We start from the raw sequence: 18,435 nt of genomic DNA, 5'->3' as shown, positions 1-18,435 counted from the left end.
TGGTAACAGCTAGAACCTACACAAAGGCAAGTACCTTGATGTAGAAAAGTCTCAGCATGCCTCAGTATCTTGGGTCTGACTTACTACAAGTTAATATGCAAGCTGTATGTACACCTGGGATTCAGTTACTTCAAAGGAGCTATAGCAGAAAACGTGTAACAATCTCTGTCATCCATAACATTAAACATCACATTAAGTGTAAAGAGGATTTTTCAAGTATTTCAGAATTCAGAAGCCACTTAGTATCAAAAGGAGATTGAGAATTTTTTTATATATATATTTTTATAAATATATATATAAAAGAATAAAAATAAATTTTAATTTTCTACAAACATATTATAAATTACCATAGTTCTTGATCACAGAGTACATCAAACCACTTTATAGTTGTTCAGACTACATGTACTGGAATTATGATCACCAATAACTTGATGAAACAAGAGTTTATGTAATTACTTTATAAAAGAACTTTTATTTAACAGTAGACTGTCTCAGTAAATTAGGTTGATGGGAGCAACCAATTTCAGCACTATTGGAGCCAAGTACCTGGTGAGTTCATGACTTGACTTCAGTTTCTTCTACTTGAGGTCGTGTATCCCAGACTGGCTCCTGAATGTGTTCAGGTATTTTCTCTATCTTAGTCTAAAAGGAAATTAAAGCAACCGTTTGTCATACCAAGTAGTTAACATCTAACCGCTTTTTTCAGTCTGCTTTGGAATATTCATCCGATTACAAATGCCATCTAGTGGCGTTTTCAAGCAATGCAGCTGCTTTACCACAGTACTTGGAAAATATTCCTTTCAAACTACAGGCATTTCGTCTTGCTAACTTTCTCAAGACTTCAGTAGTTATTGGTACTTGCTTCAGGACTTAGTTGCATAACAGTTAATAATTTCAGGTAGAAACTCACCTTTTTTACTTCCATGGCAACCCCTTCAGGTAAGTTTCGTTGAACATACTCCAAGTAAACTGCAGCAGTACTGCTTGTTAGGTATTTTAACTAAAACAGAAGTAATGTTTTTTAATGAATTACCATTATTATCAGTTCAAATACGAAAAAAATTACTTTGCTCTAGGTTTTGTAGTTCTTGCTATGGGACCTGACATCTCACAGGAAGGCAGCTTCCATAATACTGAACAGAGGCAGCTGAGCAGCACACAGTTCTCAAGCAAGTATGAAGTAATAAAAAGAACTCCGCAGAACTGTGCATACTGCCTGTGATCACATCTTGGTTATGATGGAAGTGGTGGATCTTAACACTACAGGTATCAGATGAAATGAATTACAGGTTATGCAAGAATTACCAGGTTTTGTCTACTCTCAGAGTTCAAGCTTGTAAATCCTGCAACTCTGGAATTCCATTGAATTACTGGTTTTCTAGTTTCTTCTGGATGGCAGAAATAGTGCTTATGGTTTGCGGGCAGACATCTGTACTGCACTGATGTCTGGGGACTTAAAGCAAAGTCCCATTTTGCTAAGCACTATGCAAATACACAGTAAGACACCCAGGAACCACAAAATGCTGACAGCAAACGCTTCTTCTAAGAAAGTCAGCCACAGCTGTGTTCTAAACAGTACAGAAGTCTGTGTCACCAGCTGTAAAGCTAGTGGTTTGTATACACTTCCTTTCTTGTATATCCCCCACGCAGTTCTAGTTTGCCACATGATGTTGCATAGGACAAAAGTATGTGTGTTCAGAAACATCAGACAAACTCACAAAGAGAACAGAACCCTTAGTGACTGGTAGTTGCAATAATTTAGCTACACCTTCCTTCCTTCCTCACAAAGTTCCCATCCCACTAATGCCTGGAAACCAAGAGCATAAAACATATAAAGATAACTCTCAATTCTACCTTATTTTTAAATAATTTTCAGCTGTTAAGATGATGGTCAAAATAAGTCTTTAAATCCAAAACTTACATAGGCCGTACGTTCAGAATAATTTGTGTCACATTTGATGTACCTAGGTCAGCTCTTTTCTGCCATTTCCTGCACTCTGTTCCCCAATCCAAATAAATAGGAAGTCTGTGCTCGCTCCTGTACTAACATCTATTAACATCTTTAGATTGTGCACCTAGAACATACTTTTTTTTTTCCCCACACCTCTCTTACCTCCAAACACATGTAATGTGTTCTCATTTCATACTGAACTCTGTGTTTCTTGTAAATGTGTACAGATTTTAAAAGTGTCAATCGTTCTATCTTCTTCGGAGGTTTATGTCTGAACAAAGCACAAAAAAAAGTTATGTCATTTTATATAAAAGATGCTAATACAAATTATCTGAAAGATTATGCTGAAATCCCTGTTCTTATTTGACATTTAGACCTACGAGGAAGTATTAAACACCGGTACAATTTATTATTAAGCCACATTGGCACGGTTAATACTCAGGTATTAACTAGCATTAGTTTCAGGGAAGCTAGAGCACTGATAACTGCACTTAAAGTACTGTCAGTATCCTTCAGGTAGTTAAAATGCACTTCATCTATGGCAGCACTGAGCATAGACCTGCTGCTGCTTTCTCATCACTGTGCTGCCATCTAAGAAGTGTTAAAACATATAATCTGAGAAAAAAATGTCAGATTATACCTGTTTCTTCAAAAAAAAAAAGAAAATACGTCTAAGCAGAGAATCTGAATTACAGCAGATTAAGTAGGAAACATCTGACACCACATCGCTCTACAGATCAGTTACTTACACTTTTTCAACAGAGATGCCAAGTTCTTCAGCTGCAAGTACTGCAAAATATTCATAGCTGTCCAACACAGCTTTATCGTGGCCTTTAACTAAAAGGGACAATCTCTTGTACAGTGTTTCTGGCTCATCTGAAATAGTTATCTGCATTTTTAAAGAAAGGACATGAGTTACCACTCCACGCTCCCCTTAATTAATGCACGCACTGCATATTTTCTTAGCCTGTGGACATCATTTGTAGAAGAGGAAAAAACCCACACACTGTTAGCTGCTTATTTTAGTTTATCTGTAAGAGGTTGACAGTACTACCTCGACTGACAGTTCTCACTCTTACCAGGGAAGGCAAAAGCATGAAGAGATACCTAACTTCTGAACATTTAGGTAAAATTCCTTCTCAGAAAAGGAAAGGGAATGACAGATAAATATGAGGACAACAATAGCAAAGGCAAGAATGAAACTCATTCTTAAAGCAAGTCTGGAGCAGCAATATTTGTATTTGAAATTGCAGTGCCACAATACCTGAATTCTCAGACTTCACTTGGGTATGGACAGTAACTAGAACACTATGGAAAGTAACCAGAATTCTCACCTTACTAAGTCAGTTATAAGGCTACTTTAACCACAGTAAAACTCCCCAGGCATATTATCCTTTATGTTTGTACAGGCACAAAACTTACGACTTTCTGTTAAAAATTTATGAATTCTAGTTAGAGCTTCAAACACTGGTGGCCTGTGCTCACTGATCATCTGAAAACCCTTGATGTGTCTAGGAAGCACTGATTTTTCCCACAAGTTTACTCCCAGACAGTTTAGCATAGTAAATCCAGCATGTACCAGACATGACAGGAAGGCTGGATCTCCACTGGATATCTAATACTGCCTGTAAGATTTTGGCTTGCTTGCATGTATTATACAGAGAGGGCATGTGTTTCTGAAGTCCTAGTAAAAATCAAAGCATTCATATTCTAAAAGCAAGATACCCACCACATGCCTTCATGAACTTCCCAACTCATCAGCCCTGGGGCTCCCAGCTTCCGAGCCAAAGACAAAGGCCTTAGGCTGGCTAAGCTGCTGCAGGCACCGAACTGGATGTGGCCAAAAATCTAGTATTTCATAGAGTTACAGCTGCACAGAGGAGGAAAGACAACTGAGAGCTACAAAAATCTTGCTGGGGAGGGTGGAGGGAAAGAAAAAAACCCTCAAATCCCAATAATCTCAAACGTTTCTTTCCCTACAGCAAATCTGATGTCATTAAGACAGAACTTAACAAAGCTGCAATAAAGGAATTCTACCTTTTCTGTACACCCTCTCTGTTACTAAGACAATATACAAAATACCATTCTATAAAACACTTACCAAAGGATTAGTCTTAGGCTCCTGTGCATCAACATGGGATCCAGCCAGCCGTGCTCCCATCGAGCCAGAGTTTCTAGAAATGTGGTAATAGGAGAAACATAAAATAAGTTGTTAAAAGTTGGATTTTTTAGGAAGTGTGGAGGAGAAGTGGGAATAAGGACTGCCTTTGATACTTACAGAAGAAAACACTGCTTTTGCATAATTCTGCTTGCATAATTGACAGAAAAAGGTGATCCCTGTATAAAACAAATAGGTTATAGCTTTTTCCTCCCCAAGCTGGAAAGTAGCCAGTTAATACAGGTTTATTAAAGGTTACTTTTTTGCACACCAGAGCATAACACATTCCTAGGTACTGATCTGCCAAACTAGAAAGCTTGATCTGTTGGAAAATGCAGGAAAGCAGGAGCATGGAAATGAATTTTAGTATACTCACAGCACCTAAAAAAAGGAACACATTAAGAGCACGCTATAACAGTATGCACTTATTACTAACAAGGCACCTGAAGAGCAATCACAAAGCATTTTGTTTAGCAGAAAAATATATTCTGGGTGGCATGAAATATCATTTCTGTACATGATAATATTTTCCCTTTATTTTCACAGTACAACATATATTAGTTTCATCAAGTGACAAGCCTAAGTGGAACTTGCTGTTGTAAATGCAATTGAAAACAGTATCTTAAAATGCAAAAATTCAACTTTTGAATTTAACTGGTAATTTTCCTTTTTTTCAGCAAAAAGTTCCTTGTGATTTGAACACTTTTCTTTTGAAAAGAACATTTAAATAGAAAACTTCTAACACGTAAATGAACCATATTTAAAAGATAACATGACTTTTCTGTGTTAAAAAAGGAAATACAACTGTTAATCAAGATGTAACATTACTGTCTTGCATACTAGAATAATCACTCCCTTCAGAGTATTACGTGGCTTCTAGCTTCCTTCCACTAATTCTCAATTTGGCAAAGTTATAGGCTACTTGAGGGGGGAAAAACACCACGGGAGCCAGAACTTTCACTTGCTTAAGAGAAACTTTGGGCTGAAGCAGAATGCTGAAGGAAAACTAGCTACTTATGCAGCCCCCTGATACTCTTTACTTCAGAGGTGCTGGAGTCATCACTGTAACAGAGAAGACAGATACCCCGCACATGATTTATGCAGGTGACTACAATCAAAACATCAGAAAACAGCCAGAACTGACACTTTTTCAGGTAATCTTAATTTAGTCACTCATGGTTATGTATAACTAATTACATGTTGCTATCAGGTCCCTAGCCTTCTCCAGTATGCATTATTTATTAATTATATATCAGCAGTGAATGAAACTGTTTTCTGAAGTAATTCTGCCTCATTCACTCACTACTTATCCTACAAATTCTGCAATAGGAAGATGACTGCAAGAAGAGGTAGGAGACTTTCCTGTTTACAAAGCTGACTGGAGAGCACAGCTCAATGTGTTCCTTTAGGCAAGCCTTTCAAACAGAGATGTTCACAAATGAGCACTAATGTTCCATTCTTAAGTGCATGACGCCAATAAAAAACTTTAGGTAGGAGCACTGAATACTTGCCACTATAGCTAATAACAATTCAGAAAGTTTCAAAGTTCATGTTGGGCACTGCTTGAACCTTAATATGTAAAATTAAAGAAATACATCTGATAAAATTGTCTTTATCTTTGCAGCTCAGTTCTCTTTATCTCTGCACTCAGAATACTGAGTCACTTTCATTCAACACTAATATGAAATACACTAACATCACCACCTGACACCACTCCAGGGAGCAGACAGGCCCACGGGCACAAAAGATCATATTCAGTTGAAAGGCTTAAACTGTGTGTGCAAGTATATGGCACAGAACCTGACCCCAGATGACAAACTAAGACTACTGACTGGAACTGTAACTAAAAGTTGTACCTGTTTTTTTTGGGGGGTGTTGTGTGTATGCAGTCTCTGCTATGTATTCTTGTACTTTAACTGCTTGACCTTGTAATATGGTTTTATCATGTGCACACAAAGATATACACACTCGTAGCACATCGTGTTATGTGGGTTTGGATACAAAGAAGTTGTTTCACTCTTCATGTAATAAAGATTAATAAAACAAAACATGATAAACCAGTAGAATTCTATCCCACAGCCTTTACAATATTCTGTGATTGCACATCTTATTCCCACCACGTACCATCCCTTTTATTCCTAATTATGCAGGTACACATCAAGTCAAAAGTTTTTGTAAAATAAAATTAAAGGTGCTCTGTGCAAATTTTGACAAAATGATATACTGAATACCCCAGGTAGTAATAATGGTATCCAGCAGGCAGTAAAGTATATTTTAACAGCTTACTTCATTCTCCGATTTATGTATACTTGATGCATTTTTGCTAATGGCCCTCACAGACAGTGGAAAAGACACTCAGACTGCAACATAACAGAATTCAATTTCCTAATAACAGAATTACCCCTCTCCTAATACAAAACAGCCTTAATTATGTTTGGCTGAGAGATGCCTAAGTTCTCAGGAGGAGGCAGATGACTGAAAGATAAGCAAGTCCAGAATACAGCACATACACAGGAGAGAGTTTAGGGCTTCAGAAAATGAGGAGGAAGCCACTAACATCAAATTTCCTCAGCTTGAGAGATGGCAATCGCTCTTGAGAAATCAAAACCTGCAGAAAACAGCGGTAGTATAAAGAGTTTCCCTGTATTTTTACGCTACAACTTCAAGATTTGAAACTTTAAGACTACAAACAGGCTTGGCGCATCATCTCCAAATCTAAGTCATCTATTCTCCATCATCCCTCACACCCAGAGTACCCGCCGCAAACACACGACTACAGGAACGACTTCTGAGCACGGGCCCCGCGCTGTAAGACCCCAACCCTCCCGCAGCCAAAAGGAAACCACTTGCGATGTCCGCTGCCCGCGGGAGCCCACCGAGGCGGGCAGGCCGGCTCCAATACAGCTCGCACCGGCGACGCGATGGCGGGGTTTGCACAGCGCCGAGCACCGGCCCTCAGCCGTGCGGCTGAGCCTACGCGAGGGGCGCTGCTCCAGCTCCCTTTCCCCTCAGGAGCAAAGCCGCCGAAGGAAAGGAGAAGGAAAACGGGGCTCACCCGTCCCTTCTCCAGCCACACGCCCCACCTGACAGAGCCGCCGACAAAGCCAACGCGCCGCCATCTTGCCTCAACCCGCTGACCATAGCGCACGGCCCGGAAGAAGAGCGGCCTCATCCGCCACCCCTTCCCCCCGAAAAGCCAGGCGACAGGCGAGCGCCCCCGCCGCCATGGCGGATCAAGCACCCCCCGCTGAGGCGGGGGCACTGCGGCATCGTCCGGCAGAGCCGCGGCGCGGACGGCGCCTCTCCTCAGTGAACGACCTCGGCGCGCGCCCCAGCTTCTTTCCCGCCAACGGCCGCCCCTCCCCTCCCCTCCCCTCCCCACTCCCCTCACATACGCTCCGCGTCGCGTTCTCCCAGACGGGAGACCCGCTGCCGTAGGGCAGAAAGCGGGAATTGCTAAATTTTCCGAGCCCGAGGCAGGGTTAAGTGACGGTTTGGTATTTGCTTCTGTTTTCCGGGGAGGTGAAGGTGAGAGGTAAAGGAGGTTTCTTCAGCTCTCTCCCCCTGAGAACGCTTTTTACTACAACTGGTTCCTGCCAAGAACAGTTATGCCCACCCAACTGTACAGCAGTGAATACATAAAAATTGTAAAAATTTTGTTTTTTTTCTTGCCTAGAACGATTTAGGAATCCTTTGAAAAAACACACACACGTGAACCTAGTTTTTAACCTTCTCCACCTCTTAAAAATACTTTAGAAAGGTATATAAGCCTGTTAGCAAAACCCAGCCAACTGTATTTTACCGAAGTACATAAATAACTGGAAGCATCATATAAACCCTTTTCTTTTTACACATACAAATAACAGTTAATACTACAACACAGGTTCTCATCCGTACCAAGTATTTAAAGGAAAGGAAATGAAGTACTAATTCGTGCCACTAAGCCACCCTAATGCACACATCCAGGTAGACTGTAACCTGAAATTAAGCTGTGTGCACGTCAAATGCTAACAGCAGGAACCTGAAACCAGCATAGATCACAAGCTATATTAAATGTATAGTTTTTTATTGTTACTTCCTCTGCCACCTAAAGTTACAGTCTGCTTTTTACACTGAAGAACCTAAAATATTTACAACCATCTTCTAATAAAATAACAGTTAAATATTGAAAATAAGATTTTTCTCATAAAATATGTTTTCTGTATGTACAGGTTTTATCAAAGAGGACTAAGTTCAACAGTGAACAGTTTCCCATCATCAACCATCAGCAATAAAACAACTTCTCTGAAATAAAACTGTCTGATTTATGTACAAATAGGCAGAACAGCATCTGTTTAACATCAGCCCATGCAACAATAATAATGAAGTCAACGTTTGAGGCCTAGATTCTGTACTGCTTAAGAAATGTGCATTTCCTCTTTTCCTTTATGAGTAACTTCTTTGGTTGTTGTTGTTCTATTATCTTCTTGGCTAAACAACAAAACAGCACCCAATTAATGTTACAGAACCAGGTGTATATGTATTTATATATACACTAGGTTTAGCACAGATAGCTGTCCAATTGTTCTAGAAAAGTTCCACTGTAGATTCTTTAATACAGAGCTGCTCTTCAAAATCAAGCCCACAAGCTTCTACTATATTTCACACTGTTCTGACTTCAATTATCACTTTGCTTAAACGCTCAATTTTTTCCCATTAATAGAGGAATCTGAAAACATGTAACCATTTTCCAGTGAAGCAGCCTTTCTCAGAAAGATCCTTAAAAATTCGAAATGATACAAGTTTGGAAAAGAAAGAGTAGACTCTGCCAGGCTTTTTCTAAAAGCCAGCACAAGTTACAGCTCTCAAAAGCCTCAACTTTGCAAAACACTACGACTTGCACAGTCTGTAAGATTTATTATCAGTGGATCCGTTTGGCAGCATACAGCTGAGCACCCAGTCTGCTGAACCTGGGTTGCATGACCCCTGTACAAGTAACATGTCACAGCATGGACAGGAACTGCTGGGGAGCATGCTGACTGGCAGTTTGGAGAAGAAAAGGAGGCTGGCTGCCTGATCTCCTAAATCTTCTAAGTACGCTAATTAAGAACATCATCCCTCATGCAGCAGAGGGAGCAAAATTCCACCCGCTGGTCAAAACCAACTAAAAAAATCCTCTAGAACAACCCCCCAGAACACTAAAACCAACCATGTACACAGGAACTTCACCAACCAGAAACTGAGAAGTGATTTCTCCTGAAGGGTTGTTCTTCAGCATCAGAACATTCAACTTTAAAGTAGAAACCTCAGGACGTTTGGCTGTGACAGAGAAGGCACCTCTCCGCCAATGAGTCCCACTGGTTTTGAACTTGTGTGGTCCGATACTCCTTATCCAGAAGGACTGTGATTTACCCTCATTTTGCATAGTTATACAAGGAAGAAAGATAGTAGAAAATAAGACCCACCATCTCTCAGATTCTGCTTAAGATGTTAGGAACGTGGCAAAAAAACCACCCAACAACCCACCAATAAAACCAAACCCAACCCATAAAAAACCCCAAACAACTCTTAAATCTGGAAGATCTGAAATCGATCTTATAAAATACTTCATAAAGTTAGCAATACTCTTCTACTGTGCAAAATTCACAAGAAAATCAGTGCTGCTACCTGTGAAAGCTCTAAAATCAGTATTCACGTTCCGTAATTAAAGGTCCATTCAACCTAACTCCGGTTCTTTCTGAATTCTTTAATTCTACAAGGTACAATTCTTCTGAGATGCTATTTACTTAGAGAACCAAATCTAAATTTATATAAATGGTGTTAGACACGCAGCATGTAGACGTGAACTTAAGGGAGGAGAAACTGTAATCAAGCAGCCATGTCAAATCACCTTTGGACTATGTTTTACTAAGTAAACAACATTTGAGTTTGATGTAATGAGGAGGACTGAAAATGGCACAAGAGTTACATTTCATGCCTACAAGTAATAACTAACTTGCGCTGAAGGAATGTACTCCATCAGTCTCCGTTCCATGGGCAAGAATGTCTCCCTGTATTTGCCTGGTGAGAGAGCAAGAGGCTGCACTGCTTGAGCATGCAGTCTTCTAAAACCACCGAGATGGCTATTCAAAAGTGTGATTCATTGACACAGCAAAATATATTTCCAGTGCAATCTGATTACCAGGGTGGTGCTCCTGATTCAGTGTTCCCATCAGATGACGTGAACCACAGTATGATCATCTTTCCTCAATCCTTGAATCAGGTCACTTTAAATTCAGCAGATCAAAACCTTGCTAAAATGGAAGCTCTAAGACATACAGTGTAACCAACGCTTTTATGAATAGCCTAAGATGTATGCACTAAGGCAAGACGGAACCGAAAAAGTACTGTGATAATTACAAGAGTGGCTGTATCGTCTGTAGTATTTCACAGTAAAATCAGATATATTTTTCTCCTCCACCTCCCTTAAAATGACAGCACAAAGACAAAGAATGTAATAATTTCCTTAGCAGAGATGACATTTAGTCTCTAGAAAATGCTGGAAGTGATCCAGTATAGGCACAAAAAAAAAATAAATACACTTTTATCGAAAGTGTATGAAGATAATTCTTGTAATTGGGGTAAAATGAAACTTGGAAGAGTTAAGGACTAAAGATCTTACCGGGACCATCTGGAGGGAAGTGATAGCAGAACTGTGAACTTCTGTAATTAGTGGCCTTGGAAGTTATCAGCAAAATGAGCTCAGATAAAAACACCTTGTAAGAATATTTGTACCAATTATTTATTTTTCCCCCAAAACACAAATTAATAAAAAAAAAGGGAAAAAAGCAGATTTCTTTTTTTTCCTAGACCTGGATAAAAGAATTTCATTTTCAACAGGTAGTTTACAATCAATGGGGAGCAAAGGAGCAGTCCAGGTTTCCTGAATGATCCATTCAGGGTGTGCTCAGTAGCTGTCTTTATCAAACAACTTTATTTACAACTCAGCATCATCCCGCAGTAGATCTGCATCTTCATCATCCAATAGAAGGTCAGCATCCATGACTTCATTCTCTTCCATGACATCACCCAGCTCCTGAACAACATCATCATCAATGTCACCGACATTTCCAACGTGTTTAACCAAACTCATGTGATCCAGAGGAATCAAACTACACCCAACAGGCCCAGTAGTTCTTGTGATGGTGGCTGCCATTTCTGCAGCCACAGCAGCTTTCTGAGCCTTCTGCCTTTGCTGTTCTTCGTGTTGTCTGTGAGTCTTCATATGAGCATTGCGGCTTTTGATTTTGAAAAATACCCTAAATTTTAAAGGAAAAAAAAAAATCAGCTAAAAATGCATTGCTTTTGATGAAGTGAGCCAAAAGAGACTCAACAACTTATCAGTACATTTGCTTCCTTGTCCTGAAATAGAAGTCAGTGAAGTCTGCGATGCCATGGTGAGAATTTCAGGGACAGACTACCAGATTTATGCATCCTGACAGTATCAAAATGGCCTACTCTGACTCTGTCAGAAGTACTTTGTAGCTCCCACAGTTGCTTCAGTATCTATGTGCAACCTAATTCTCCCTGTGCAGGATATTGTTGTGAAACTAAGCACAACAGGGGAAAAGAATCCCATATTAAGATGGGCAAGCTCAAGCACAGAAACACAGAGAAAGTTGCCCACTGTCACATGCAAATCTGTGATGAAGGAGAAAGCTGGACTGTCAGATGTAGAAATTCCAGCAAGTAAATGGCTTCAGGAAAATTGGAGTAAATACTGCAGGGGAAGAATCAAAAACATCATGGAACCAGTCTCTGAAGGTTTTGGTAAGAGGACACATTATCCAAGGGGAAACTGTTCTTTGACACCATCAGAACAAACATAAAGAGTTTGTCACAACACTATTCATCTGGAATATAAATAGGCAAATGTGATGCAGTACTGCATACAGTCATATTCACTTACTTGCCACACTCCTTGCAAGGAAAAATTGTTGTTGGGTCAGTCTCACCACTTGTTGTGCTGTGGGCAGGTGAACTCTTGATGGAGCAGTATCCGCTCTGCGTACCAGATTTCTGCTTAGTGCCCGGGATGGTGCATCGTGGTTTTGTCACCTGATTAGTACCTCCATGAATGCGAGCATGGCCATTCAGTGCTTGTCGGGAACTGAACACCTGACAGGGAGTAGGGTGGAGGGAAGAAAGAAAAAATAAAAACCAAGAAATACTGCACTGGAACAGGAACTTCAGAAAGAAGTATGCTGAATGCATATTACAACAGAACAACTGTACACGTCTAATATAATCTGCTTGTTTAAATGCTGCTTGCTCTCAGCTATATCCCACTAGAGTTAAAGAAACTTAGTCATAATAAAACAAAGCGGTGAGCTATTACTACAGTTGAATGACAAAAAGGTAGTCAGACCTGTTACCATATAGTATTTCTACATCTCGGGATTCAATTTTACGTACAGATCAGCATATTGCCTATATGTTGTGAGGTGGGAATTAAGAGCAGGCAAAATTATTTGTCCAAAGATATTCAGGAGGTATTACTGACCAGGAATTTCCAAAATCACAATACCCTAGTATACAATCCCCCTACTATTAAATATACCACACACACGTACGGCACCACAGTTTGGCATTTCACAGATGAAGGAAGATGAAGAAAGTGAAAGACTCTGAAGTGCAGGCAGATCTATAGGTCCAACAAGAGGGATAGCTGGTGGGTCAGGAGACTTCTGCATTTCCCTTTCATCTTTTCTGTCTTCTTCAGTCTCCTCATCTTCCTCTAACACTTCCTCTTCTCCACTTGTCTGAAATAGACAGTGCATTTAAGAAATACTATAAAATACGGTCAAAGACAGACAGTACTGGATAGTAAGACACAGACAGTACTGGAACAGCATATTGCTTAGTCAAGTCTGTGTCCGGGTTTCAGTATTTTTTCCCCATCCTGAATGAACTTCTGGTCTTGCTGGAACCACCACCCCTTAACAGTCATGCTATAGCTCATGCAGCTTCACTGCAATGCTCAAAACACCCACCATCTCTACTACAGAGCTGTGGTTCCAAGAATCTACAGATACCAAAGTACAGTACTCTTCCCCAGCTGTTAGAATGGCAATGTATGCTATATTCTCAAATTAAATTACTTATTTAAAAATAAAACCCCACATCTCTTAAAACTACTCTGACTACCAGCAATACATACCTTGAACACAAAGAATTGCATTGCCAGTTTGTGTAAATGGTATTTGTACTAGAATATGAGAGCAGCTTTCAGGTGCGCACACAGGCGCAGGCATAATGTCCAGTGGTTTACCTGATTCATCAGTAGCAAAAGCCCATAATTGCTGAACTAGAGTTAGATAATGCACTAGTCAAAACAATTTTATGCCATTACAGTCCAGGAACACAATACCTTGGTGTAGCTGAGGTTACAGAATGCTCATACAGAACAGAATTTAGAATTACAGTGTAATTTAAGTTGGAAGAGATCTGTGTTCAACCTTCTCCTTATAACAGGATAAATACAAAAATTATCAAGTGTTAAACCTTTTCATAGTATTTTAGACTTACCAGGCATTCTTCTCTCTTTTTCTCTAAACGTGTCCTGTGTTTCCGTCCCAAACGCAAGATTTTCTTCCAGGTATAGTAGTATTCCACACACTGTGCAACTGTCTTAGACTTAACCTGTATTTAAGTAATTGCAGAAATAATCCAGTCTCAATGTTTTGCTTTCATTCAACACAATTTTAACATATTCCAAGAGACAAGCTTTATTTCTCAAAAATTCAAATAGAGAAAAAAAAAAAAAAACACCCCAAAAAATCCAGACAGTTTGACTAGAACAGGAATACTCCTGTAGAACAATTCCATTACTGTTTTTCAGTCAAATCTGTGTTGAATATTTCAGTACATTTCTCTGGGATTCTCTAGTCAGAAAATGACTGAGAATATACTTTTGTAGCTCAAGTGTACAATACCATCAAGAAATCTAGAAATTAAGACATGGTTCCCCAAAAATGCCAATGTTTTTCAGCATGAGTTAACAAGTAACCTACTCTGCCCCAAGATGAGTACAACTTGTCTCTTCCGCTTTGTGGCAGAACACTAAAATTAAGCCCAAACACATTCTTCCTTTTTTAACAGGCATCAACCCTTTCTGGGGCAAGGTTCAGTGCCAGTGACTCAAGCACCTTTTAACAAACGGCTAGAGAACACCAAGATGATAGTGGAGCACCATACTTCTCTTACACATAAAATGCCACGACTTGTGATTCCAGATCTGAAAACTTTTACATGTAATAACAAGATGAACAGATTTAATTTAATTTTAACTGTTTTTTACTGGTGCTGCAGCTGCACACATAGAAACAATCAAATGGAATGAATATACCACTCCTATTAGTGTTCTCGTAACTACTGCCGGCTCTATGCCTGCAATAAGCTGGTCTGGCACTGGAAGGAAGATGAAAGGGAACAGAATTCAGCAAATGGAAAAAAACAATTGACAGAACAGAAATAGCCTTACCATTTTCTGTACAAATATGAAATCTTTGCTGTAGGTGGACAGTGCCTCTTTGAACAGCCTCCTTTCTTGATGTGTCCATTTGTCAGATCCTTAAAAAAAAGGAAGAGTGAATTCATTATAAACGATTGAACCCCACTATCTTTATGTTGATGTAGTATCTGAAACAAAAACTGGGCAACCTCAAGCACATGCTAGTGATTGCTGCTACCCAAATATAAGTATGTCTGTACTGACTCAGACCTCAGGACCATCTAACCAGCATTTGATCTCCAGCAGCAGTCACAGGCAGTTGCCTAGGGAACAGTAAGATCAGGGGAAGCAATTACAATGCCTCTCCCTAATTCTTCCTAACCTCTGATCACTTTCGGCACAGGGGATTTCCTGAGTCTGTTGCAATCTCCTTATTTAGTAATTATCCTGGTAAGTGCTGACCCACTCTTCCTTTCAACCAATTAAACTTCTCACACCCAAAAAAAATCCCTTGCCAAGAAGTTTCACAGATCAGTAGACCCTCCACATGAAGAGCCACCTCCTTTTCTGTTTCCTGACTCCCAGTAGCTTCCCTGGATGACCTTCCATTCTTCAAGAGAAAGTAAACCCAACCTCAACCATCAGCTCCATACTATTCAGGAACGCATGTCTCTTCTGCCACTCCCACACCTTTGGTCACTACTGCTGTTCCTCTCTGAACCTTTTCCAGTACTAAAACATTCCTGCAGGGACAAAGGGACCAGGAAGATATGTAACAGTCAACATATAAGCAACCCACAGACTGGCACAGCGGCATCACCATGTTCTCTATCTCTTACATTTGAATTGTTTGGATTTTTAGCTGTTGTAAAATATAGAGCTCATGCTTTCACAGAACTAGCATTATAATCTCAAAGTCTCATTCTAACTGAGAAGTATCACCACAGAACTCAATATGTAAAGCTTGCGTTGCTTATTCCTATATATGCTGCTTTACACTGAACTACGCAGAAGTTCATCTATCATTTTGTTCTCCAGACAATAACTCTTACAGGGTCCTTTTGCAGCTCTCCACTTGTACAACTTGAGGTAAAACACTTAAATCCTCTGTGATAAAGATCACAAGTAGACAGAGATTGTAGCAATGTGCAATATGCACAAAGAGCTTTCTGATCATTTAATGGAAACTGTACATAAAACTTTCAAATATCATTATTCTGTGTTTGCTTCACCAGCCTAACTGCCCATGAAAAGATGAAATCAACATTTAAATTGAAATGAATTTATGCTTCCTCAGTATAAGTCAAAGAGAAGAAACACAGGATTACGCTACTGCATCAAAGCAGCACCCTGTTTGTAAGAGTGGCAGCATTACATATATTAAAGGAAGGATATGCAAGAAGTCGTAAAGTGGATGCCTTTGAAATGACTTACACTTTAAGAAGATTCTACTTCAGTCTGTCCGAGAGTTTCTGATTCATCTAAAACTTTTATCAAAAGAAATCCCTAATATTCATGTCAATGTTACTATTCTCCATAGAAATGCTTGCCTCTGCACCAAATTCAATTAACTTGGCCTTGGCACCATGCATGGTATTGAACTCTACAGGTTACTTATGTCTATAAAAAGTATATAGATTTTTTTTTTTATTAGCTGTAAATGTTTTTCTTCTCAGTGTTGACTCCCAGGCTCACAAGCTTAGAGCAGGTATCTCACCTTCATATGCGGAAAACTACAAAATTACCTTTTCTGCAGGCTATTCCAGTACTGGATATAAGCATGCATTAGTTATTTCCACAGAGATTTACATTAAAGCTCTAAGCATCAGAGAAAGGCACTAGCTTCAAGCCACAAGTTTATTTATTCTGTTATTACCTGAAGATCAGTATGTCAGGCCTTGAATCTTTCCCACCCTGAACCAGTGTCATTCCCTTCTTACACCACTTGCCAGTCATTTGCATTCACCCTCCCTTTGGGCAGGGGTAAAGGCACTGATTCAGTCCAGGGGCCTCCTCTACTATGCCAAAATGTAACTTCAAAAAGCATGGCAACACCAACAAAATTTTTGTTTTTGGCAAACCTCTCTAGTCATGCTCTCCTGCCTCTACCCTACCCTTCTGAAAACCCAAACATAAAACCCAAAAAAACCCCACCATCCAACCCAAAAAATAGAATCAATTCTATGAACTAGTTTTATTGTACACCTAACAGAGGATTCAGGCCTTACAGAGTTTCCCCAATAGCTGTGGTATTAGCAGAGACCCTTATAAGATTATGCGGGTTAATTGGAAGTAACCTAATTAATAGAATAAATCCTGTGTAGGAAAAGAAACAGAAGAAAGCTGTTTTTAACTCTGGTTGCTGGGAAACCACTTTTGCTCTTGTTAGCTTGAGGGAGATATAGAGAACATGTATAGAGAGAGATCTGCAATGCAGCAGGAAAGAATTTTGGACTTTGGAACACAGATAAAATTTTAAAGCTGGTCTTTATGTTTAGATTTTTATTCTACATTTTGTTTTACCTGCCATATTGTTATTACACTGATTAACTGACAATAAATACCTTCAGATTTGGGGTCTCTGGGGCCTGACCTGTGGGTTTCAAGGGGACTACATCTACACCCAGGGAGCCCCCTGAGAGGTGGCTCAAATTCATTACACAGAGCATATGCTGGGTCTGATCCACACCCTATCACAGCATGTACAAGAAGTTTCTGGACTGCCTGAACATTATTTCAGAGACCATTTCTCCTGCAATTCAAATTCAGACCTGAGAAATCCCACTGTTCAAATGAAAACAACTCAAGCATTTACATCAGCGCTCCTCTTGTATTAGATACACTGTTCCCCCTCTCTTCCTGAAAACACCATCCTGACAGATACCGATGGCAAAGTATTAGGGCAGAGACATTAGGGTGTTCTTCCAACCAGCCCTGGGGGTCAGCATGCCCAGCTCTCCTGGCACGCAACAGAAAAGCCTCAAGTTTACAACCTGCCTCCCTCAGAAGCCCTTGTACCCTTCACTTGTACCCTCGTTTGAGGGCAATGCTAAGAATGAGTTTGGCTATGTATTGTTTGTGGTATCAGCTAATTCTCATGAGGCAGTGCCATTCGATCTATTCCGCCTTTCAACAGGACAGTGCCTGAAAGCTGATTCCTGAATAGGGAGCAGAAAGCCCAAAGAGTTAACCCAAACAAATGCTACTTGAAGTTATATTAAGCTATTCATGCACCAGTTTGTAAGAAACTTCCATATACCTTGAGTAGCTGATTATCAACCACAAATAACTATTATTCAAGAGCTGCTGCATGGTGCTAGAGTTTGGCTGTCAATAAAAGTTGCAATCACGTTGCATTCAAAAGCATTAGTAAGTAATGCTTTGTCTTGTTATTTTATGGTACTTAAAATCCAGACTGGTGAGATTGTTTCATGCTTCCTTTCCTGTTTAAGAAATAGGGATATGTTGTTGTTCACAGGTCTCAGTGCTAGATAACGAGGATTAGTGTCATCTCACGTGAAAGATTAAACAGAACAGTCTCTCCTGGCTCCTCTCCACATCATAATAAAACACCTTCCAAAACTACTGTGAAGTTACTTCAGTAAAGTCTGTTCCTCCTCCTCTGCCACACAGGCAGAATTTTCTTATCTGCTCTGCTAGTTAGATCGCTTATTCAGGATGAGGCTGCTGGGATATCTCCTCATCTTCCTGCTCTCATGCCCTGGGAGCTGCCGTTCACATGTATGATTTGGTGTCATCAGACAAGAGACCCTAGTCAAAGTTCCTGGGTGATATCCTCCTTCTCCATCCACCCCCACGTCCATCCTTTGGACTGCAACAGAGCTGTTAAAGGCA

General features: G+C 39.9%; 2 protein-coding genes across 14 annotated transcripts in view; both read right to left on the bottom strand.

The window, feature by feature from the left end:
- Positions 1-452: 452 nt before the first annotated feature.
- MRPS10 (mitochondrial ribosomal protein S10) lies at positions 453-7,344 on the bottom strand. Of its 3 annotated transcripts, none has more exons than XM_005238699.4 (7): positions 7,193-7,344; positions 4,230-4,288; positions 4,053-4,125; positions 2,701-2,840; positions 2,114-2,222; positions 911-1,000; positions 453-642 (listed from the first exon to the last, which is right to left on the bottom strand). In XM_005238699.4, exons 1-7 carry the CDS (start codon positions 7,226-7,228, stop codon positions 556-558), a joined length of 594 nt encoding a protein of 197 aa, XP_005238756.1. In that variant the 5' UTR covers positions 7,229-7,344; the 3' UTR covers positions 453-555. The 3 variants fall into 3 exon arrangements, with proteins under 3 accessions (XP_005238756.1, XP_013155680.3, XP_055672634.1); XM_013300226.3 differs by having other exon boundaries at positions 7,165-7,296; XM_055816659.1 differs by lacking the exon at positions 7,193-7,344 and adding an exon at positions 6,620-7,139.
- A 3,500-nt stretch (positions 7,345-10,844) lies between these two features.
- Positions 10,845-18,435, bottom strand: part of TRERF1 (transcriptional regulating factor 1) — a 100,504-nt gene continuing 92,913 nt past the window's right edge. For all 11 annotated transcript variants that reach the window (XM_055816654.1, XM_055816649.1, XM_055816655.1 and 8 more), the window contains 5 exons: positions 14,611-14,699; positions 13,656-13,769; positions 12,701-12,889; positions 12,037-12,245; positions 10,845-11,386 (listed from right to left, as the gene is read on the bottom strand). In XM_055816654.1, coding sequence (XP_055672629.1) covers positions 11,065-11,386; positions 12,037-12,245; positions 12,701-12,889; positions 13,656-13,769; positions 14,611-14,699 — 923 coding nt within the window. In that variant the 3' untranslated portion in view covers positions 10,845-11,064. The remainder of the gene's footprint in view (positions 11,387-12,036; positions 12,246-12,700; positions 12,890-13,655; positions 13,770-14,610; positions 14,700-18,435) is intronic.

Source organism: Falco peregrinus, chromosome 11 (assembly GCF_023634155.1).
Source record: "Falco peregrinus isolate bFalPer1 chromosome 11, bFalPer1.pri, whole genome shotgun sequence".
Taxonomy (NCBI): Eukaryota; Metazoa; Chordata; class Aves; order Falconiformes; family Falconidae; genus Falco; species Falco peregrinus.
The sequence above is the reverse complement of the archived record's forward strand: the minus strand, read 5'-3'. Positions and strand labels throughout refer to the sequence as shown.